The 24,255-nt window shown below is 46.8% G+C and overlaps 2 protein-coding genes across 3 annotated transcripts in view; one reads left to right on the top strand and one right to left on the bottom strand.

Annotated features, from left to right (window-relative positions):
* Positions 1 to 10,848, top strand: part of LOC135541415 (carbohydrate sulfotransferase 11-like) — a 36,929-nt gene extending 26,081 nt beyond the window's left edge. Inside the window, exon 3 of the mRNA XM_064967650.1 lies at positions 8,247 to 10,848. Coding sequence (XP_064823722.1) covers positions 8,247 to 9,092 — 846 coding nt within the window. The 3' untranslated portion in view covers positions 9,093 to 10,848. The remainder of the gene's footprint in view (positions 1 to 8,246) is intronic.
* A 921-nt stretch (positions 10,849 to 11,769) lies between these two features.
* Positions 11,770 to 22,955, bottom strand: LOC135541413 (solute carrier family 41 member 3-like). 2 transcript variants are annotated; one of them, XM_064967646.1, is made up of 10 exons: positions 21,172 to 22,953; positions 19,718 to 19,825; positions 19,402 to 19,473; positions 18,751 to 18,895; positions 18,309 to 18,455; positions 16,697 to 16,841; positions 16,280 to 16,359; positions 14,336 to 14,470; positions 13,362 to 13,510; positions 11,770 to 11,943 (listed from the first exon to the last, which is right to left on the bottom strand). In XM_064967646.1, the coding sequence occupies exons 1-10, from the start codon at positions 21,364 to 21,366 to the stop codon at positions 11,770 to 11,772; spliced, it is 1,350 nt and encodes a 449-aa protein (XP_064823718.1). In that variant the 5' UTR covers positions 21,367 to 22,953. The 2 variants fall into 2 exon arrangements, with proteins under 2 accessions (XP_064823718.1, XP_064823719.1); XM_064967647.1 differs by having other exon boundaries at positions 11,861 to 11,943; positions 13,300 to 13,510; positions 21,172 to 22,955.
* Positions 22,956 to 24,255: the final 1,300 nt, after the last annotated feature.

Raw genomic sequence — 24,255 nt, 5'->3', positions numbered from 1 at the left:
TGACTTTGCCTTTAAACATTATGTCATGGCTTTAGAAGCCTCTGATAGGCTAATTGACATCATTTGAGTCAATTGGAGGTGTACCTGTGGATGTATTTCAAGGTCTACCTTCAAACTCATTGCCCCCTTGCTTGATTTCATTGGAAAATCAAAAGAAATCAGCCAAGACCTCAGAACAAATTGTTGACCTCCACAAGTCTGGTTCATCCTTGGGAGCAATTTCCAATGCCTGAAGGTACCACATTCATCTGTACAAACAATAGTGCGCAAGTATAAACACCATGGGACCACGCAGCCGTCATACCGCTCAGGAAGGGGACGCGTTCTGTCTCCTAGAGATGACAACAACAGCAAAGGACCTTGTGAAAATGCTGGAGGAAACGGGTACAAAAGTATCTATATCCACAGTAAAATGAGTCCTATATTGACATAACCTGAAAGGCTGCTCAGCAAGGAAGAAGCCACTGCTCCAAAACCGCCATAAAAAAGCCAGAGTGCGGTTTGCAACTGCACATGGGGACAAATATCGTGCTTTTTGAAATGTCCTCTGGTCTGATGAAACAAAAATAGAACTGTTTGTCCATAATGACCATCGTCATGTTTGGAGGAAAAAAGTGGGAGGCTTGCAGGCCGAAGAACACCATCCCAACCGTGAAGCACGGGGGTGGCAGCATCATGTTGTGGGGGTGCTTTGCTGCAGGAGGGACTGGTGCACAAAATAGATGGCATCATGAAGTAGGAAAATTATGTGTATATATTGAAGCAATATCTCAAGACATCAGACATCAGTCGCAAATGGGTCTTCCAAATAGACAATGACCCCAAGCATACTTCCAAGGCTGTGTCAAAATGGCTTAAGGACAACAAAGTCAAGGTATTGGAGCGGCCATCACAAAGCCCTGACCTCAATCCTCTAGAAAATTTGTGGGCAAAACTGAAAATGTGTGTGTGAGCAAGGAGGACTACAAACCTGACTCAGTTACACCAGCTCTGTCAGGAATGGGCCAACATTGCTTGTGGAAGGCTACCTGTAATATTTGACCCAAGTTAAACAATTTAAAGGCAATGCAACCAAATATTAGTTGTGTCATGTCTTGTTATGTCTGTTCCTGTCCTTTCTCTTCACTCTCTCTCTCTGCTGGTCTTTTTAGGTTACCTTCTCTGTCTCTCATTCTTCAGCTGTTCTACATTTCCCCTAACTAGCTCATTCTCTCTTTCCCCACCTGTTCTCTCTTCCCCCTCTGATTAGGTCTCTATTTCTCTCTCTGTTCCTGCTACTTTCAGGGTCTGATTCTTGTTTGTGTTTTTTGATGCCAGAAGCAAGCTGTCGTCTCGTTTGCTTCCACCTTGTCCTGTCCTGTCGGAGTCTGCCTGGCAGGTGCCACCTGCACTATACTAACGTTCTTTTTGTTCCGCTGACAACGTTGGAAGAGGATTTATGCCATTCCTGTTTTTTCATTAAAGAACTCTGTTTTCTGTTAAAACCGCTTTTGGGTCTTCTCTCAAGTTCATAACAGAAGAATCAGACCAAGAATGGACCCAGCGGCTCCGGACCCTTTTCACTCCGCCGTCGAGATCCAGGGAGCGATGCTAGGCAGACACGAGGAGGAATTGTCTGCTGCTCGACATGCCGTTGAGACCCTGGCCGTCCAAGTCTCCGACCTCACAAGACAGGTTCACCAACTCCACCTCGATCCACCGCCCACTTCCAGGGTTTCCGAGTCTCCGGAGCCCAGGATCAACAACCCGCCGTGTTACTCTGGGGAGCCCACTGAGTGCCGCTCATTCCTCACTCAGTGTGATGTGGTGTTCTCTCTCCAGCCCAACACTTACTCCAGGAGTGCAGCCCGCATCGCCTACGTCATTTCTCTCCTTACCGGACGGGCGCGTGAGTGGGGCACGGCAGTCTGGGAGGCGAGGGCTGAGTGTATTAACCAGTATCAAGACTTTAAGGAGGAGATGATACGGGTTTTTGACCGTTCTGTTTTTGGGGAGGAGGCTTCCAGGGCCCTGTCTTCCCTATGTCAGGGGAATCGATCCATAACGGATTATTCTATTGAGTTTCGCACTCTCGCTGCCTCAAGTGACTGGAACGAGCCGGCTTTGCTCGCTCGTTTTCTGGAGGGTCTCCTCGTCGAGGTTAAGGACGAGATCCTCTCCCGGGAGGTTCCTTCCAGTCTGGACTCCTTAATAGCTCTCGCTATTCGCATAGAGCGACGGTTTGATCTTCGTCGCCGAGCTCGAGGAAAGGAGCTCGCGTTCTCCGCTGCTCCCCTCTCCACATCACTGCCACCTGCCGCATCACTGCCACCCTCCTCCGCCGGCTCGGATGCTGAGCCTATGCAGCTGGGGGTATCCGCATCTCGGCCAAGGAGAAGGAACGGAGAATCACCAATCGCCTCTGTCTCTACTGCGGCTCCGCTGGTCATTTTGTCACCTCATGTCCAGTAAAAGCCAGAGCTCATCAGTAAGAGGAGGGCTACTGGTGAGCGCAACTACTCAGGCCTCTCCTTCTGGATCACGCACTACTTTTCCGGTCCATCTCCGCTGGCCCGGTTCATCTGCTTCCTGCAGTGCCTTGATAGACTCTGGGGCGGAGGGCTGTTTTATGGACGAGACCTGGGCTCGGGAACATGACATTCCTCTCAGACAGTTAGGGAGCCCACGGCCTTGTTCGCTTTAGATGGTAGTTCTCTCCCCAAGATTCAGCGTGAGACGCTGCCTTTAACCCTCACTGTCTCTGGTAATCATAGCGAAACCATTTCTTTTTTAATTTTCGTTCACCTTTTACACCTGTTGTTTTGGGTCATCCCTGGCTAGTGCGCCATAACCCTTCTCTATTAATTGGTCTAGTAATACTATCCTATCCTGGAATGTTTCTTGTCATGTAACCTGTTTAATGTCTGCTATCCCTCCTGTTTCCTCTGTCTCTACTTCACAGGAGGAGCCTGGCGATTTGACAGGGGTGCCGGAGGAGTATCACGATCTGCGCACGGTGTTCAGTCGTTCCAAGGCCACTTCTCTCCCTCCACACCGGTCGTATGACTGTAGTATTGATCTCCTTCCGGGAACTACTCCCCCGGGGTAGATTATACTCTCTGTCGGCTCCCGAACGTAAGGCTCTCGAGGATTATTTGTCGGTTTCGCTCAACGCCGGTACCATTGTCTCCTCCTCCTCTCCCGCCGGAGCGGGGGTTTTTTTTGTTCAGAAGAAGGACGGGTCCCTGCGCCCATGCGTGGATTATCGAGGGCTGAATGACATAACAGTTAAGAATCGTTATCCGCTTCCTCTTATGTCTTCAGCCTTCGAGATCCTGCAGGGAGCCAGGTTTTTCACCAAATTGGACCTTCGTAACGCCTACCATCTCGTGCGCATCAGGGAGGGGGACGAGTGGAAGACGGCGTTTAACACTCCGTTAGGGTACTTTGAATACCGGGTTCTTCCTTTCGGCCTCGTTAACGCTCCAGCTGTCTTTCAGGCACTAGTTAACGACGTCCTGAGAGACATGCTGAACATTTTTGTTTTCGTTTACATGGACGATATCCTGATTTTTCTCCGTCTCTCTCGATTCATGTTCAGCACGTGCGACGCGTCCTCCAGCGCCTTTTGGAGAACTGTCTTTATGTGAAGGCTGAGAAGTGCATTTTTCATGCCGCCTCTGTCCCTTTTCTCGGTTCCGTTATTTCCGCTGAGGGCATTAAGATGGATCCCGCTAAGGTCCAGGCTGTCATTGATTGGCCCGTTCCTAAGTCACGCGTCGAGCTGCAGCGCTTTCTGGGCTTCGCTAATTTCTATCGTCGTTTCATCCGTAATTTCGGTCAGGTGGCAGCTCCCCTCACAGCCCTTACTTCTGTTAAGACGTGCTTTAAGTGGTCCGTTTCCGCCCAGGGAGCTTTTGATCTTCTTAAGAATCGTTTTACATCCGCTCCTATTCTTGTTACACCTGACATCTCTAGCCAGTTTGTTGTTGAGGTTGACGCGTCAGAGGTGGGCGTGGGAGCCATTCTTTCTCAGCGCTCTCTCTGACGGCAAGGTCCATCCTTGCGCGTTTTTCTCTCATCGCTTATCGCCGTCAGAACGTAACTATGATGTTGGTAATCGCGAACTGCTCGCCATCCGCTTAGCCCTAGGCGAATGGCGACAGTGGTTGGAGGGGGCGACCGTTCCTTTTGTCGTTTGGACTGACCATAGGAACCTTGAGTACATCCGTTCAGCCAAACGACTTAATGCGCGTCAGGCTCGTTGGGCTCTGTTTTTCGCTCGTTTCGAGTTTGTTATTTCTTATCGTCCGGGCTCAAAAAACACCAAGCCTGATGCTTTATCTCGTCTCTTCAGTTCTTCTGAGGTCTCCACCGACCCCGAGGGGATTCTCCCTGACGGGCGTGTTGTCGGGTTGACTGTCTGGGGAATTGAGAGGCAGGTAAAGCAAGCACTCGCTCACACTCCGTCGCCGCGAGCTTGTCCTAGGAACCTTCTGTTCGTTCCCGTTCCTACTCGTCCGGCCGTTCTTCAGTGGGCCCACTCTGCCAAGTTAGCCGGCCACCCCGGCGTTCGGGGTACGCTCGCTTCCATTCGCCAGCGTTTCTGGTGGCCCACTCGGGAACGTGACGCGTCGATTTGTCGCCGCTTGTTCGGTCTGCGCGCAGACTAAATCTGGGAACTCTCCTCCTGCCGGCCGTCTCAGACCGCTTCCCATTCCCTCTCGACCGTGGTCTCACATCGCTTTAGATTTTATCACCGGACTGCCTTCATCAGCGGGGAAGACAGTTATTCTTACGGTTGTCGATAGATTCTCTAAGGCGGCTCATTTCATTCCTCTCGATAAGCTCCCTTCTGCTAAGGAGACGGCTCAGATCATTATCGAGAATGTTTTCCGAATTCATGGCCTTCCGTCTGACGTCGTTTCCGACAGAGGCCCGCAGTTCACGTCTCAATTTTGGAGGGAGTTTTGCCGTTTGATTGGGGCTTCCGTCAGTCTCTCGTCCGGCTTTCATCCCCAGTCTAACGGTCAAGCCGAACGGGCCAATCAGACTGTTGGTCGCATTTTACGCAGTCTTTCTTTTCGTAACCCTGCGTCTTGGTCAGAACAGCTCCCCTGGGCAGAGTACGCCCACAACTCGCTTCCCTCGTCTGCTACCGGTCTATCCCCTTTTCAGTGTAGCCTCGGGTACCAGCCTCCGCTGTTCTCATCTCAGCTCGCCGAGTCCTGCGTCCCCTCCGCTCAGGCTTTTGTCCAGCGTTGCGAGCGCACCTGGAAGGGGGTCAGGTCGGCACTTTGCCGTAATAGGGCGCAGACTGTGAGGGCCGCTAATAAGCGTAGGACCAAGAGTCCTAGATATTGTTGCGGTCAGAGAGTATGGCTCTCCACTCAGAACCTTCCCCTTAAGACAGCTTCTCGCAAGTTGGCCCCGCGGTTCATTGGTCCGTTCCGTATTTCCCAGGTCATTAATCCTGTCGCAGTGCGACTTCTTCTCCCACGCTATCTTCGTCGCGTTCACCCGGTCTTCCATGTCTCCTGTGTTAAGCCCGTTCTTCGCGCCCCCGCTCGTCCCTCCCCCCCCCCATCCTTGTCGAGGCGCACCCATCTACAGGGTTCGTAAGATTTTGGACATGCGCCCTCGGGGCCGTGGTCATCAGTACCTAGTGGATTGGGAGGGGTACGGTCCTGAGGAGAGGAGTTGGGTTCCCTCTCGGGACGTGCTGGACCGTTCGCTGATCGATGATTTCCTCCGTTGCCGCCAGGTTTCCTCCTCGAGTGCGCCAGGAGGCGCTCGGTGAGTGGGGGGGTACTGTCATGTCTTGTTATGTCTGTTCCTGTCCTTTCTCTTCACTCTCTCTCTCTGCTGGTCTTTTTAGGTTACCTTCTCTGTCTCTCATTCTTCAGCTGTTCTACATTTCCCTAACTAGCTCATTCTCTCTTTCCCCACCTGTTCTCTCTTCCCCCTCTGATTAGGTCTCTATTTTCTCTCTGTTCCTGCTACTTTCAGGGTCTGATTCTTGTTTGTGTTTTTTGATGCCAGAAGCAAGCTGTCGTCTCGTTTGCTTCCACCTTGTCCTGTCCTGTCGGAGTCTGCCTGGCAGGTGCCACCTGCACTATACTAACGTTCTTTTTGTTCCGCTGACAACGTTGGAAGAGGATTTATGCCATTCCTGTTTTTTCATTAAAGAACTCTGTTTTCTGTTAAAACCGCTTTTGGGTCTTCTCTCAAGTTCATAACAAGTTGAGTGTATGTAAACTTCTGACCCACTGGGAATGTGATGAAAGAAATAAAAGCTGAAATAAATCATTCTCTCTTCTATTATTCTGACATTTCACATTGTTAAAATAAAGTGGTGATCCTAACTGACCTAAGACAGGGGATTTTTATGAGGAATAAATGTCAGGAATTGTGGAAAAACTGAGTTAATGTATTTAGCTAAGGTGTATGTAAACTTCCGACTTCAACTGTAAGGTCCCACAGTTGACCGTGCATGTCAGAGTAAAAACCAAACCATGAGGTCAAAGGAATTGTCCGTAGAGCTCCGAGACAGGATTGTGTCGAGGCACAGATCTGGGGAAGAGTACCAACACATTTCTGCAGCATTGAAGGTCCCCAAGAACACAGTGGCTTCCATCATTCTTAAATGGATTAAGTTTGGAACTACCAAGACTCTTCCTAGATCTGGCTGCCTGGCCAAACTTAGCAATCGGGGAGAAGGGCCTTGGGCAGGGAGGTGACCAGGAACCCGATGGTCACTCTGACAGAGCTTCAGAGTTCCTCTGTGGAGATGGGAGAACCTTCCAGAAGGACAACCATCTCTGCATCATTCCAACAACCAGGCCTTTATGGTAGAGTGGCCAGACGGAAACCACTCAGTAAAAGGCAGATGACAGCCCGCTTGGATTTTGCCAATAGGCACCTAAAGACTCAGACCATGAGAAACAAGATTCTCTGGACTGATGAAACCAAGATTAAACTCTTTTGCCTGAATGGCAAGCCTCACGCCTGGTGGAAACCTATCACCATCCCTGCGGTGAAAGAGGGTGGTGGCAGCATCTTGCTGTGGGGATGTTTTTCAGCGGCAGGGACTGGTAGATGAGTCAAGATTGAGGGAAAGATGAACGGAGAAAAGTACTGAGAGATCCTTGATGAAAACCTGCTCCAGAGCACTCAGGACCTCAGACTAGGGTGAAGGTTTACCTTCCAACAAGACAATGACCCTAAGCACACAGCCAAGATAACGCAGGAGTGGCTCTGAATGTCCTTGAGTGCACCAGCCAGAGCCCGGAATTGAACATCTCTGGAGTGACCTGAAAATAGCAGCAACGCTCCCCATCCAACCTGACAGAGCTTGAGAGGATCTGCAGAGAAGAATTGGAGAAACTCTCCAAATACAGGTGTGCCAAGCTTGTAGCTTCATACCCAAGAAGACTCAAGGCTGTAATCGCTGCCAAAGGTGCTTCAACAAAGTACTGAGTAAAGGGTCTGAGTACTTATCCAAATGTGATATTTCAGTTTTAAAAAATTATACATTAACAACATTTTCTAAAAACCTTATTTTTCTTTGTCATTATGGGGTATTGTGTGTAGATCGACGAGGAAAACAACTATTTAATTCATTTTCGAATAAGGCTGTAACGTAACAAAATGTGGAAAAGTCAAGGGGTCTGAATACTTTCCGAATGCACTGTACATGAAGTGCCATAGGGGTTAGTTCTGGAGCCAACACTCTTTTAGTTCTGGAGCCAACACCATTTAGTTACTGAGCCAAACTCCATTAATTCCTGAGCCACACTTCTTTAGTTTTGGAGCCAACACCATTTAGTTACTGAGCCAAACTCCATTAGTTCCTGAGCCAAACTTCTTTAGTTCTGGAGCCAACACTATTTAGTTCCTGAGCCAAACTCATTTAGTTCTGGAGCCAAAACACTTTAGTTCTGGAGACAAAACATTTTAGTTCTGGAGACAAAACCCTTAATAGATTGTTCAGCGCTTGTGCTCAGCCTCCTGACATGACATATTTTTGGTGTTCTCCAGATCAGTTTCCTGTCTCCTATCTAATGAGGTACAATGTTGAAACTTGTTCATGTGTTAACATGTTAAAATATGTCAATGTGTGCAGTGACATGGATATAAAAATGTATCCCCAAGCAATAACCACCTGCCATCTCATTTCCTACTCTACTCAAGCTCAATTAACTGTTAAACCACACTGAGCCATCTACCATTTGTGTCAGTGTCTGGAATCCTCTCCTCTCTTACAGCTGGAGCAGTCGACAGTGCAGGTGACCCACCAGGGTCGGCGGGAGCTGCTGGAGGACGCCTGCCGCTCATACACGCGCAAGCGTCGCGTGCTCATCCCCGAGGACCTCAAGCACGTCATTGTGGATGACCAGCACGGCCTGCTCTACTGCTACGTGCCCAAGGTGGCCTGCACCAACTGGAAGCGTGTCCTAATGGTCCTGACAGGCGCCGCTGGCCCCCACCGCGACCCCCTCGCCATCCCCGCCAACGAGGCCCACGTGCCTGGCAACCTGCGCACCCTCTCTGAGTATTCCACCTCTCAGATCAACCAGCGGCTGCGCTCCTACCTGAAGTTTGTGTTCGTGCGTGAGCCCTTTGAGCGGCTCGTTTCAGCTTACCGCAACAAATTCACACGCAGCTACAACACGGCCTTCCACAAGCGCTACGGCACCAAGATCATCCGCCGGCACCGGCCCAACCCCCAGGCCGAAGCACTGGAGCGGGGAGACGACGTCTCCTTCGAGGAGTTTGTGTACTACCTGGTGGACCCGGCCACACAGCGTGAGGAGCCCTTCAACGAGCACTGGGAGCGTGTGCACTCGCTGTGCCACCCCTGCCTCATCCACTACGACGTGGTGGGCAAGTACGAGACGCTGGAGCAGGACTCCCGCTACGTGCTGCAGCTGGCTGGGGTGGAGGGCCAGGTGACTTTCCCTGCCTCGGCCAAGAACACCAGGACTACGGGAGACATGGCCGCTCAGTTCTTCAACAACATCAGACCCTTCTATCAGAAGAAGCTGTATAACCTCTACCACATGGACTTCCTGCTGTTCAACTACTCCACGCCGGAGTACCTGAAATTTTGATGACGTTACGCTTCTTAGGAGGAGCCTTAGTTTGAACCATCTATCATAAGCACTACATAGTAGTTGGAACGTAGTAGTTGGAACGTAGTAGTTGGAAGCGTGACATTGTGACATTGTGCCCGGCCCCACTAGCTTATTACTTGTTATGTATAGCTGATGTCAGCTATTCTGGCGGCTTTTAACAGCTGTTGCTTATAACAACATTATGTATAACCTCTGACAGAGGGTTCAAAAGAAGTGGTACAGACACTTTTAACATGGATCCTGGGACTCTTCAAAGCACAGGTATGTTTTACGGAGAGGACTAACCTGGTGAAATCTAAGGAACTGAAGATATCTTTCATATCAAAAGTGAAAGTGGCTTTAAGATGAGACAACGGGGAATGGACACTTAAGATGAAGATGTTGTACTGTTAGTAATGAGCCAATGGAGATGAAATGATTGCCTCTGTATGGGTCAAATGCACCTCAGAAGTGCACATTAACTCAAAATGACCAAACTTTGACACCACCAACAAACTTTGGTTACAATTATTATTATTTCTTTCAAAGTTGATTATGTCACCACCATTCTACAGTAAAGACTAAAAGGAACGCTATCTGAAGGAATAGGGGTGCTGAGAGTATCTCTATCAGTGCCTTTGAGTGGGCCGTATGACTTAAAGGTGTATGACATCCTCTGGAAATGTGACACCAGTGTTTTCCTTATTCTGTAGAGAGTTGACTCTCATTGGACGGTTTATTTATTGTGATATTTGTGTCCCAGTGTCAACAAACTGCAGATAGAGCACACATTTAGACATTAGGAATAACTACCATAACATCAGACAGTCAAGTAAACACATCTAAGCAGTTTGTGTGTGTCTGTGTCTGGAATGTTGGCGTAGCAGTCAACACAAAGGGTAAGAATCCATCTGTGCAATATGTTGAATTTACTGTGTATGTTTGAAATATTGAGGTCAAATCATGCAGTTTTATAGGCCCTGTGAACAAAGGTATGAGAAGAGAGTACTTTCACTGCATTCAAAACAGTTGTGTCCAATTATATAGGCAATAGTTTTATCAGTCTTGATGTCAATACTCTTCACATTATGCTCGTACCAACAGTGACCCTTCTGGAGGCTTGGACACCTGTCTGATAAAGTCCACCTAAGACAAGTCTGCAACATGGGGCTTACTTTGATAGTTGAGTGAAATTACATTTGTTGGCAGTGGCTAGTTTAACAAAACCAAAAGTGTGTAATGCTGTCACTCCTTGTCCACAAACTGCTTTCAAGGTAAATAAATAAATATTGTAACATGTAATTTTTTTCCAAACTATCCCTTTAAGTAAAGGTCTAGCCATTTGTCATAGGCTTCACTTAATCTGGATACCTGCCATGTTCTCTGACACAATGTCAACACGGCACTTCTACAGTATGTGCTCCACAGCCACGAGACATGAACCTTGACCCCGACACGGTTCTATCCCTACAGCACGGGCATCGCTTTATGGAATTTGTGGTTTTGGTAATGTTTTACCGTGTGTGTGTGAGAAATAACTGTTGGGGTGATCAGCACAGATATTTATGCCCCCCCCCGTAGCAGAAGATCGGCCTGGGTACCGTGATGTTGAAATGCAGGGTTGTCACAAGGACGTGTTTAAATGTTGCTGGCGGTTAGGTCACATTTTATTGACCTGTTTTGTAAAATCACATGACATGCATTGATTCTACTGTAAGATATGTGGGGTCATAAAATGGAAGACAGGCATTGTGTGTGAATGGTTTTACTCCAACAATGGAACACATTGATACAAATTGGGTTACTAAAATAAGAGCAAGTGAGCAAGTGCTCTCTAGGTACAATCTGACTATTGTTAACACAGTAACATACATACTAAGTCAACATGTGTCCTGTACAATTGAAAACATGATTATAACTGTTGAAATCTTTGGTGAAAGTTATATCGTTTGTGTCATTGCAGAGCATCAAAGATGATTTAAGCCTGTTTTTAAAAGTATATATTAATTGACTTAATTAAAGGCCCCACATGACTCCCGTAGTTTGTACAGTAATGGTTTGGAGGCACAAATGAAAATAGCAGTGGTCGATCATTGAAATTGTGACACATGGATTAATCCCATGTCCTCTATTGGTTTATAGTGTGTTTATCCTGTGAGTGCATTAGTACATTTATTGTGACTAAACTCACAAGTGAACCATTTTTGAGCATGAGGATAAATGTATAGACAGTCAGCAAACAAACAAGCGCAGACAATATCATTGCTTTAGTACAGTGCATTTACCATTTTACCATTAAAGCGTTTAAAGCGTTCACATCTCAACAGGTAGCTTCTATGTGGTAACTGGGCACTGAAAGACTGTCGAGCTACAGTATAGAGGTACTCCCTTAGCAGCATTCATTTCTTAAGCCCTGTTGATACCTGGTTCTAACATGACGCCTTTTCCCTGATCTTTTCCACATTCTGATTGTGTAGACTTTTAAAAGACGCATTGTGATCAGATCTTAAATGTAAATGGACAAGATCAGGACGAAGGACGCATGCTAATGGCAGGCATAAACAGGGCTTCTGTGGAGCCAAGAGACCATATGTGAAGTCAAGCTTGGTGGTTGTCGGAGGCCTGTGAAACTACAGTGTGTAGGCCACGTTGTTATATCTTAATTTCAGTCGCACTAGACATGGTGGGCTGGTATAGATCGAATGGCCCTGAAGCTCAGGGCCAGGAAGCCGGTCCCCAACAGATCCCCCAGAGCCGTGAGGTACGGGATAGAGTAGTTATCCGGGTCCAGCCCCCTCCGCCACATCCAGCGCACCATCAGGTCAGCCAGGTACAGCAGAATCACAACCTGTGAATCAGTTGACAGCACGATGAGTAACCCACTAGTGCAGGTAACTGAGGGAAGTTGGACAGTGCAGAAGCTGTAATACAATGTCCCTTTCACCCTGGTAAAGATGTATAGGCCATGTTCAATAGCTTCTCTGTTATACTGTCTAGCAACATCCCATTATTATGTAGATTATGTGAACAAGTAAAAATAAGTTGAGGTCATGTGAACAATAAACATTAAGGGCAAAAACACGTACATGGTTCACACTGTCTGTATACATTTATTTTTGTTTTTCAAGTATCTAAAAAGTTGCTAATGACACCACAGGTCATATCAACTCTGAAAAATATGTTTAATCTGATAAGTAGCAGGACTAAAACACTGGGCTGGTGTTCTACAGATGTATCATATACTGGTCAGCATTTTCAGCGACGTGTGGTTTGAATTGCAGCGCCAGAGTTTGGCAAGAGGGCTGAAAACAGTAAATCTTTTATTAACATTTCTACTAAGGCCGTTGTTTATATCGTCAATGGCTCTTGTAGTGTAAAACTATGATTTACTCGACCCAAACCCTCAATGTGTGAGATCCAAACAAAAGAGAGGCGTAGTATTAAGGAACATCTGTCCTTGAAATGGACATAGGCTATACGGAAGGCCAAAGTGAGTTACTTTAAGGAGCAGTTCTCTCTCTTCAGTCTAACCCCGAGAAGTTCTGGAAAACGGTTAAAGACCTGGAGAATAAACCCTCCTCACAGCTGCACATGTCTCTTAAAGTTGATGTTGTGGTTGTTATTGATGTGGTTGTGGTTTAATGACCACTTCATTAAGTCAGGATTCCTATTTGACTCAGCCATGCCTCCTTGCCCAGCCAACATTTCCTCATCTTCCACCCCTTCTAATGCGACTATCCCCGATGCTTCTTCCTCTTTTACCCCTGCCCTGATACAAAGTTTCTCCCTGCAGGTAGTCACTAAGTCTGAGGTGCTAGAGGAGCTCCTGAAACTTGACCCCAAAAAACTATCTGGGTCAGATGGTTTATACCCTTTTTTCTTTAAGGTTGCTGCCCCCGTCATCGCCAAACCTATCTCTGACCTTTTAACCTGTCTCTCCATTCTATGGAGGCTCCCACTGCTTGGAAGGCAGCCACAGTTCGTCCTTTATTTAAAGGAGGAGATCAAGCTGATCCTAACTGTTATAGGCCTAGTTTCCGCTCAGGTTATGGAGGTGTCACTGCAACCTTAAAGGTCCTCAATGATGTCACCATTGCCCTTAATTCTAAGCAATGCTGTGCTGCTATAACATTCCCCAGGGGCCATATTCAGTCTTCACCAAGGTCACAACTTTTTTTTAAATTCATTTTTCACCATATGTCACCTTTTAAAGTAGGAGTGGTACAGTGGGTCATGTCTGTGGTACATATCAGTTTGACCTCTGACCTGTAGCAGGGCCGCACACAGGTAGAGGCAGACAAAGGCAGGCGTGAGGGCACCATGGCCGCCATTCAGTAAGTGGATGGTGTAGAGGAAAAGCAGGTGACCCGGAACTACCAGGAAGACTAGAACCCTCGCTGACTTGGAGTTGACCCCTGTTGATGTAAACAGGAGACTTAGAGGACATCTTAAAAGTAAGCAGAAAATAAGCTAAACTTCCAAAAGCATTTTAATGTCTAGGAGGAGGTGTACAAGAGCGGGCAGGGTACTGACGACTGTTACGGGTTATTACTATTGTGTGTAGATGTGTGCAGTGTTCATTTGACCCCTCTGCTTCTTTTGTGTTTATTTTAAGTTTGTTTGACTGATTAGCTGAGGAGCTGAAGGTCAGGTAGGGGTCATGCCAGTGTTGTGAAGAACAGGCAAGGGTCAGGACAGTGTTGTGAAGGTCAAGCAATGACAGTGTTGTGGTTTGAAAGTCAGACAAGGGCATGGTTGTGAGCTGAAGGTCAGTCAGGGGTCAGGGCAGTGTTGTAAGCTGAAGGTCAGGCAGGGCATGGTTGTGAGCTGAAGGTCAGACAGGGGTCAGGGCAGTGTTGTGAGCTGAAGGTCAGGCAGGGGGAGTGTTGTGAGCTAAAGGTCAGGCAGGGGTCAGGGCAGTGTTGTGAGATGAAGGTCAGGCAGGGGGAGTGTTGTGAGCTAAAGGGCAGGCAGTGGTCAGGGAAGTGTTGTGAGCTGAAGGTCAGGCAGGGGTCAGGGAAGTGTTGTGAGCTGAAGGTCAGGCAGGGGTCAGGGCAGTGTTGTGAGCTGAAAATCTGGGAAGGGCAGTGTTGTGAGCTGAAGGTCAGGCATGGGTCAGGGAAGTGTTGTGAGCTGAAGGTCAGGCAGGGGTCAGGGCAGTGTTGTGAGCTGAAGTTGAGGCAAGGGCAGTGTTGTGTCATCCTGTGTGTTTGAAGTTGAAGTGTGTTTTGACTGCTGACCTGAGGAGCAGAAGGTCAGGCAGGGGCCAGGCCAGTGTTGTGTCATCGGGAAGGGCAGGGTCCCTGGCATACTCCAGTAGTGTAGGTAGGTGGAGATGCGGCTGGCCTGGATGGCTACCAGGTTACCTCCCACACCTGGGTGAAGGGAAGGAGCCGAACAGTCGTTGAAATACATTTTTATAATCGTATTTTGTTGAATTTGTCTGTTGGTCCTTTGTAGCTCAGTTGGTAGAGCATGGTGCTTCTAACACCAGGATACTAGGTTTGATTCCTGGGACCACCCATATGCAAAATCTATACACACATGACTTGTAAGTCACTTTAGATAAAAGTGTCTGCTGTATGGAATATTATAATTAGTTATTTACATATTTAGGCTTGAGCTTTGGGTTTAGTAAATTATAGGTATTTTCAAGGTTATGATGAAGCGTCTTCAAGGTAATTTTAGTTGATTTTGTTTTTCTGCAACTCTTTCTAGTTAATTATGTAGGGATAATTCTGATGTGAATGTAATGGCATATATTTAAAGTGAGTTTGTACGCAGCGATTGCATGATCTTGTGTCCATTAGAGGTAAGGAGGATGGAGGGAGAGAGGTGGATAAAGACAGAAAGATTGATAGGCAGAAAGAAAGAGGGAAGAAGATAGAACAAGATTGGGATGCAGAGGGAGAAAGGTAAGAGAAGAATAAACAAGGAGGGAGGGAAAAAAGAGAGTGCGTAAGAGAGAGAAAAAAACACTGAATGGCAATGCAAATGCACTTCCTGTCTTGAAACGCCGATTAATGCGAAAAGCTTTGCTAGCGCTAGCTGAGGCTGGCAAAGACATAGAGGAAATCCTCTGAAGCAGACAGTACATAGTTGTCATTCTAAAGAGGTTTATGTAAACCTTATTGTTAGTCTTCTCCAGCGATGGTGGCTAGCCGTGGGCAACAAACATTGGCATGCTAGTCTTAGGCTGTGTTTACACAGGCAGCCCAATTCTGATCTTTTTTTCACTAATTGGTCTTTTGACCAATCAGATCAGCTCTGAAAAAAATATGCTGTGAAAAGATCTGCTGTAATTGGTCAAAAGACCAATGAGTAGAAAAAATATCAGAATTGGGATACTTATTCAGTTGCACAACTGAATGCATTCACGTGTCTTCCGCATTTAACCCAACCCATCTGGATCAGACGTGTGGGGGGGCTACCTTAATTGATGTCATCAGCCCCTAGGGAGCAGTTGTTGTTGGGGTTTAATTACCTTACTCAAGGGCAGAACGGCAGATTATTTTCACTTTGGCAGCTCAGGGATTCAAACCAGCAACCTTTCAGTTACTGGCCCAATGCCCTTAACCGCTAGGCTACCTGCTGCCCTTAAAACATTAAACTTTAAAATGACATTGTTTACAATAGCGCAGTGGCTTCATGTAATTAGTCACACAAGTTATAGTAATTTACTGTCATACTTCAAAGACTGTTTAAATGTAACAGGACAAGAACCACGCCTGTCTATTATTTTGTCAAACATGCCATCTATCTTTCCACCAAGACAACCAGATGTTGTCTTCTAAGGAAAGGAGTACCAGATTTTACATTTAAGCTTACATCATATGTTATAGTAGTGGACAGGCTAGGGATGAGTGGAACTTAATGCTCTTTTCAGAACCACTTGAGACCAATAAAGCTATGGCTTCTCGACTCGTACCCATGTCCAAATGAGATGTCATGGCGATTTTACAAGATACATATTTAGCAATGGTAAGCAGCATTGCAAATGGGGTAAACTTGTTTCTAGTTTTTCCCATGCAGCTGTTTCATAGATGGCTCCTTGAGGATATTTGTTATGAGGAAGTAAGGACTCTTCAACATTTAAATAATATTGAGACAAAATGTAAATCTGAGCATTGAATTACACACATGCCCCACTCTTTGATCTGAGGAGTTAGGTTTGGTCCACTCACCGTTGATTACGGGAGTGAACACCGCCATGCCCTCAAAGTTCGGGTCGCTCACTGTCTTATCCAGTATCAGGCCCCCAATACTGTGGTTTACAAGGATACAATGGGACACAAACGTCACATAACATGTTCAAAGCTGTAGATTGTCTAAGGGGCAAGTGATAAGTTCCACTCTGTGTCCTCCATCTGCACTGATCTGAAAGGAGAGTATAGGTCAAAGTGATCTGGTGCATTTATGCCTACTTAGCAGTAGCTGTCACCTGTCCAGTTCTGTAAAATCAGTTTGGATAAAGGTGACAAAAGGCCTTCAAGTTGCGATCGTAACTGCAAGTGAATATACAGCATATTTGTTTCTTCGAAATCTAGTTGAACGCTCATGGATTGAACATTGATAGAATGCAAATAGCCCCAGGCATTTACCTGCTGATGGACATGGCCATGATGACGGGCTGCCACCCAGACCTCAGCACCTCTCTGATTGGAGGAGAGTGCCGGGCAATGACCACCCACAGCGGAATGAGAACCAGGAAAAAGCCACACACCAGAGCAGGCAGGTACCACATCTCTGGAAGACAAGAAAGGTTGTGTGTGTGTGTGTGTGTGTGTGTGTGTGTGTGTGTGTGTGTGTGTGTGTGTGTGTGTGTGTGTGTGTGTGTGTGTGTGTGTGTGTGTGTGTGTGTGTGTGTGTGTGTGTGTGTGTGAGAGAGAGAGAGAGAGAAAGTGGGTACATTCCACATGCACATTTTCTATGCAGGTAGAAAATAAGTGTTACATCTGCGAGACATATTGTATGTCAACATGATAAAATGATTCTATAATCTGGGCAGACCTGAATGGAAATTGCTGGAGCCCACCCAATGTACTGTGTTGGACATTTATTAAGCAGACCTGAAATAACTAGTCGTGAAAGAAACTGTGCTGCCCTCTACCGAAGACACAATTGAAGTACCCGAATATTAATTTTCTTTTGAGAGATTTGAGGATATTTCATTTGGAAACTAATAAGAGATGTTTTATTGACTACAAAGATCAATAAAAAAAATTATGCCTGGAAAGGAAAATTAATTTGAAATGAAATAATGGTGAAGTTATGTAAGATATCTTGTTGGTGCTCATAGTCTTTTCCAGTTGGAAATAATGAGAGATCAGTTTCAAACCAACACATTCTACTAAATACTTTGAATATTTGAAAGAACTGGCCTACTGTCTGATTCTTTACCCTTCTCGTCAAAGAGTGCTTCATGGATTTAAATGGGATGGATTGGTTTAAGAAATATTGTGGAAACTCTATCTAGTCCACCCCATGCATACATCAATTCAAAATGTTTAAATCCATGAGGGGGAGTGAACAAGTGCCCATTTCAGGGGAAGTGTAGGGAATCAGAACCCAGGCATAATGGAAATGTCTCCACCGAGGCTTTGCTCAATATTGCATCCAGCCCTAGGAATCATCAATATGGGCCTAGTCAGTGATAGGGGTTAAGGTTCAGATAACATTGGGCCTATTAGATGTCAAACATCCTTTCTTACTTTTATATATATTTTTCGACTGGACAGAAAGTCAGGGGGACAGACAATGAAAAAGCAACGACAGGTAGGATGGGGGCAAACAGTGGGTGTGCCGAGGCTCGAACACCATCGCCGGGGCTCGAACGCCATCGCGAGGCTCGAACGCCATCGCCGGGGCTCGAACGCCATCGCCGGGGCTCGAACGCCATCGCCGGGGCTCGAACGCCATCGCAGGTCGCTCAAACGCCATCGCAGGTCGCTCGAACGCCATCGCCGAGGCTCGAACGCCATCGCCGGGGCTCGAACGCCATCGCCGGGGCTCGAACGCCATCGCCGGGGCTCGAACGCCATCGCAGGTCGCTCGAAAGCCATCGCCGAGGCTCAAACGCCATCGCCGGGGCTCGAACGCCATCGCCGGGGCTCGAACGCCATCGCCGGGGGAGCAAGTGTGGTCTGGGAGTCGAGTCTTACCGCTCGACCAGACACCGGCACATACCACTTATTCTGCTGTGAGTGATCTGACCTTTAAACCGGAAGAGGAAGCTGCTGACCCCAGCCAGCAGAGAGAGGGTGATGAGGTCACCCAGGCTGGCAGCGATGGGTGTGGCCACGTTGTCAGGATTGATGCCCACCTTCCTTGAGCCAATGATCACTCCCACCATTACCAGGCCTACCAACACAGAGAGCGGACTTTAGATCTAGAATCATCTAGTTGTTGATACATTTGTTGGATAAAAACCCTATTGTCAAAATCAAAACTCAGGAATACATAATAATTGCCAAAATACCCAAATATAAAACATTATTCTTTGAAATGCCCACTGAGATTGCCATCTTAATTTTGTACTCTGATTTAGCTATGGAACACTAACTTAATTAACATCTGAACGATGGAAGTGACACTACCTAACACTATCACTGGCTAGTGGCATGACAGCTATTGTGGTTTTGTCAGGTTGACTTGCCCAATGACAGGGCAGCTACAAAGGCTGTGGTGATGCTGCTGGCACATAAAATAGCAGCCTGCAGCAGGTCTACACGACCCCTGGTCATCGCACCCAAACCCACTGCAGCTACCGCAGCCAGGAAACCCACCACTGTGGCCTGGACCTATGGAGGGAGAGAGAGAGAATAGGAGCAGTAGGGAGGGGAGGGGGAGCAGAGAGAGAGGGAGAGGGGAGCAGAGAGAGAGGGAGAGGGGAGCAGAGAGACAGAGGGAGAACAGAAGATGCAGCAAGGGAAGAGCGAGAGAGAGAAAGAGCCGGGAGGGAAAGGAAGAGAGAGTGGAAAAGGAGCAAGGGAAGAGAACGGAGAGCAGGAGAGGCAGGGACCAAAGGGGAGAAAGAATGAACAGAAGAGGCAGCAAGGGAAGAGGAGAGGGTGCAGGAAATAAAGGAGGGAGATGTAGGGGGATAGAGGGAGGGAGGGAGAATGAGGCATAACACAGAGACATGTCATTGCCTTGATACAGTGAACCCTCTTGTGCCCTCTGTTGGATTCACAGATAAACATACTTTATAATAACGTGTGGTTGACATTACAGGCTAGCCAAAGTGACAGCACTGGTTTGATAAAATGTCATTGGCTGTGTTTGCTGAAGGAGAGGTCAATGTCACCTGAATGAGAGCCAGGTTGCTACACACTATCCTCCACTGCTGCTTTGGATCATCCAGCCGCCCAGTATTCGCCTGATAGGGACATAGACCGTTTGTTTATAAAGGAACAGGCGAAATATTTAACATTTTAAATGGTGTGCGTGTGAGTTTGTATGTAAAATCTAGATTTAGTTTTACATTCAAACATGTTGTGGCAGCGTTGAGTGTGTGTATGTGTGTGTCAGCAGTGTGTGTGTGTGTGTGTGTGTGTGTGTGTGTGTGTGTGTGTGTGTGTGTGTGTGTGTGTGTGTGTGTGTGTGTGTGTGTGTGCACTTACTGCTGTAGACAGTCTGGATGCCAGTGTCATCTCCAAGTTGCCTTTCAGTCCCACCAGGGCTGGCACCAAGATAAACACCTCTGTGATCTCTTTAAACACTTCCCAGTGCTGAAACATACACAATGACCTCTTTAAACATGTCCCAGTTCTAAAACATGAATAATGATCTCCCTAAACAGTTCCCAATGCTGAAACATAACAATGTCCTCTTTAATCATGTCCCAGTTCTAAAACATGAATAATGATCTCCCTAAACAGTTCCCAATGCTGAAACATACACAATGATCTCCTCAAGCACCTCCCAGTGCTGGAACATAACAATCCCTCCCGACACCGCCAGCCTGGTTGCCAAATATACAGTACTCATGCTTTAGCCAATTGCTTGGTTGTTGTCATGCCAAAACAGAAAGAAGTTGGATCAAGCACAAACAGATCTGGCAACCAGAATAATTCACTGTAACAGGAAAAGACTATTACCGCTATTATATAATTTCTTTATTCAGATTAAAACCATAACCTGTTGCTGTTGTCATCCCATTATAATCTAATAACAATAATCTGAACATGTTAAGTATTGGTGACACTAAAATTACAGTCTTGCTGTAACTTAGTGGCATACAATAACTCTTGTTGATTACAGGTGAACATTTGTTTCTTTCTTCACGTTTTCATTTCCAATTGAAAAGGAACTAAATCCCTGAGCTTTCAAGGCTGACTTCAGTCAAAGTCACTACCCAACCCACCAACCTATTCCATTATTCAGGGAGTCAGTCACGCCATGCGTCTGCTGGGATCTTTCCAAAAGGTGAACCAGGGAAAGAGCTATTTTGCTGCTCTATACTTATTTGCCTATATGCATGTTTTATAGAATGCACTTTGAAGGGCAAGGTACTGACCTCATCAGTCAAGTGGGTCATCCATCCTCAAAATGTACCACTGAGTATTGCCACAAGTTAGCCTGAGTCCCAGTTCTGTTTGCGCTGTCGTGCCAACTCCTATTGACAATGACATAGGAGTTTGCAAGACAGCACAAGCAGATCTGGGACTCGGGCTAAGCTTCAAGTGCATGATCTTTTCGATATTGACACACATTTTCAAATGGCTGCAGCACTCTCATGTCGTGGATGCTCTTTCTAGCTGCCATTTATAGCCACTGTCAGAGGTCTTCTGACTGCTCTTTGAAACAGCTTTGAAGTCCCCAGATAGATTTGCTGCTATCCTCCTGTCGTCTGTTTATCAGTCTCTCCTATATTTTTCAAAAGTAGTGCACTATAAAGGGGATTGCTGATACAAAGCAATCTGCCAACGTAGACACCTAAACCTCTGTGGCAGCTCATCTATCTCACCTGTTTTTTTCTTAGATTGAAGGGGTTTTACTCAACACATCACAGCATGCCCAGATAAATACCACACACAAACAAACACATACACACACACTCAAAGTTAGCCCATACTTGAACCAAGTCCATGACTATGCCTGCCGCCACCATGCCCAGGCCGGCCACCAGGTAGGGCAGTAGGATCTGAGCCAAGATGAGCCAGGCACTCTCAGGCAGATAGCCATGGGGGGAGCGGGTCAGCTTACAGGTGAAGCCCCTCAGCTTCTTCCCCTGGTAGCACAGCTCTAGCTCTAAATGGGTGACCACCATGGTCTCCGCAGGTCACAGTTACCCCATCTGGAAAGTCCCCAGTAGGGGTTAAGGGAGTGACAGGTGCCCCTTTTCACACCAATCTCCACCACTAATGTCTTCTCTGTGGTATGGTCTCCTCTTTGATAGTTTAGTTTAGTGAATGGGGAGATTCCTTCCAGTCGACAGCAGAAAATCGCCAAACGCTCTTCAACCAATCCACTGGGCTCGACGTATTTCAGGGGCTTTAGAATGACAGTTTATTTGTCCTCCTGAATGAGAATGACATTAGAATGACAGCTTGTCCTTCCATCTTTAGTCAACTGTTGCTAAGATAACACAACCAAGAAAGAATGCCAATGGTGGAGAAGGCTGAAGAACGACATAGACTGCCTTTGACCTCTGGGATGGAGGTCACATACACACGCAGATTTATGCTTTGGGTCCTCCAGATAGGGGTGTCTGCCAGGACTCTTCTGACACTCGCCGCTGACAGACAGACACAAACACTCACACACACACTCCTCACGCTTCGCTCTTCAGTAGGCGAGCTGCCGAGGAGCTCCGCTGGAAGCAGCCGGTGCATTTGCCGCCGCGGGGCCTGAAAAACGTCCACGTCCTCTGCGACAAGGACAACCAGAAGGCTGCTAACTTTTTCTCTGCCCTCCCCAGCCGCTGCTCGTGATGCCTCTGCTCGTCCCACTGCCCTGTGTGAGCAGACTGGCTGGCCTGGAGTCCCTTTCTCATGTTGGGCTAGAGAGAAGTGACGTGGAGTGCTGGTTGGTGAGTCGCAGATGAAAAATGAGGTGATAATAGATGACGGTCCGTGGTTCTAAGGCTCGGAAGGCAAAGGACTGCAGGGTGACATTGAATGGGGATGATGAGGTGTGAGTCCTGAGGCGAAGCATTAAGAGTACCTGTCCAGTCGCTGGCAGGGGTTTCCTCTCCTCTGGGAAGCAAACAAATTGGGTCGTGATGGTATTTCTGTGCAAGTGGGAGAGAAGGAGGGGGTGCTGCTGTCGTCTGTGTGAGCAGGGCTATCAGACTGAAACGGGGTCTCTATCTCTCTCTTTCTATCCCTCTCTCTCCTTTGCTCTTTCTATTTTCTTTCTTCTTTCTTTCCCTCTGTCTCATAATAACTCCATCTTGTTCCTCTCTCTCCTCTCTTTTCTTCCTTGTTGCTCCATCCTCAGTGCCAGCATGTGTTGTACCTGTCACCAACACGTGGCATTAGCCTGGTCCCCTCTAAAGGACATCTTTTCTCTTTTCTGACTGTCTCCCCTCCATTTGCGTAACATCTTATGAGCTTATGGGGTTTTGGCTCATTCTACCTGTTAGTATTATGAGCCAGTCTCTCACCCCGTCTTTTTCTCTATTTATCCCCCTTCTCACTTCAATTCAGATTGAAACACTACATTGACTAGAGAGACATTTAGTAAATATTTGCCAAACACTGGAAGTGACGTAAATATCAATAGCTTCTTAATCATTCATGAACATGACCGACATTTGACACCTGCATGCTGTTATCCAGAGAGGAGAGAAGGAACCGAGTTCAGCTCTTTATCCCTCCTTGTCCTATAGCCTCCCCACCCCACACACGCATGCACACACTGAAAGTGACTCAGCTGAGGCGTGCCTGAGACGTGGCGTGGACAGTCTGTTGCCTCCTGCTCCGCCACTGACACCTTGTTGGAATTTAGAAGCCCCGTTTATACCTGGTTCTAACTTGTGTCCTTTGTCCTGATCTTGTACACATTTTGATTGTCTACACCTGTCTAAAAATGTGGACACAATCAAAAGACACATTGCGATCAGATCATCCTGCCCCCCTCCGGAGGTAGTCAGATACGCATTGTGTCTGGATATCTTACAAGTGTAGACAGATCTGGACAGAGAAACCATTTAAATCATCATCATTATTCTGCCCTCTAAAATCAGTGACAGATAGCACTATTGACTGATCAACAAGTGTCTTACAGGAAATAGGAAATAAATATGACATTGAATGAATAGCTGTGAACACATTTGCATAAAGGAAGGAACCAGGAAGTCTGGTCACAATGCAGACACAGTGGATGGATAACAGACACAGTTTAATACCATGAGTAGCAGTGGAGGCTGCTGAGGGGAGGACGGCTCATAATAATGGCTGGAAAGGAGCTAATGGAATAGCATCAAACACATGGAACCCAAGCTTTCAGTTGTATACACACAACCATTGTGCAGTCCCGACAATGCTTGTGTAATTATTTTTGTGAAGAAAAACGATCAAAACCACTGTCAAATGTGCGGTACAACAGTTGTACAACTTGAGTGTGAACCTGGCCTATTTGAGCCATATAATCCTCAGTGTGTGTGCAGTGAAAACAACGTTTAGTGAAACTTGCAAGCTATACATGTAGTAGTCCACACTGACATATTGATAGCAATGGCCTTTCGGGTTTGTTGTTATATGGCAAGTCTATGGGACTCAATATGACAGGCTAGACAACCCATTACACACCGTGAGTTGGATCCAGGAGTACATAATGAAATCCAAGGAAAGACTGTCTGGCACTTGCTATGCAGAGCTTGTCTTTAGACCAAGGTTTTTGTAGATGTGGTTGCATTTTTTTATTAGGAACTGTACAGATCGAGACGAATGTGATGCATTTGTGTATGTTATACCGTACTACCATCTCTGTCGGACTGTGGTCCGTCAAAAATTTAATGCGTTGACATATGTAAACTCTTCATTAAGATGGACAACAATACTGAGTAAAAACACGGATAGCCTGTTTGTCATTTCCAACCTGAAAAGGACTGGCCAAAGGGCAGTTCGGGCAAATGCCCAGTGGGCCAGTCCATCTTTAGGCCGGTGGGCCAGTCTTATGAGGGGGAAAAAAGGGAGAGAAGTGTAACTGTCCA

This window comes from Oncorhynchus masou, chromosome 6, assembly GCF_036934945.1.
Source record: "Oncorhynchus masou masou isolate Uvic2021 chromosome 6, UVic_Omas_1.1, whole genome shotgun sequence".
NCBI classification, from domain to species: Eukaryota; Metazoa; Chordata; class Actinopteri; order Salmoniformes; family Salmonidae; genus Oncorhynchus; species Oncorhynchus masou.
Note: the sequence above shows the minus strand (reverse complement) of the source record. Positions and strands in the feature narration are given on the sequence as shown.

Excerpts from the sequence above, each read along its gene's own strand:
- LOC135541413 (XM_064967646.1), bottom strand. The coding sequence starts at position 21,366 with ATGGTGGTCACCCATTTAGAGCTAGAGCTGTGCTACCAGGGGAAGAAG. Across the intron at positions 18,456-18,750 it reads TGTAGCTGCCCTGTCATTGG|GCCTGGTAATGGTGGGAGTG; the intron begins GCAAGTCAACCT and ends CTGTGTTGGTAG. Across the intron at positions 11,944-13,361 it reads TGTGTGCGGCCCTGCTACAG|GTTGTGATTCTGCTGTACCT; the intron begins GTCAGAGGTCAA and ends ACTGATTCACAG.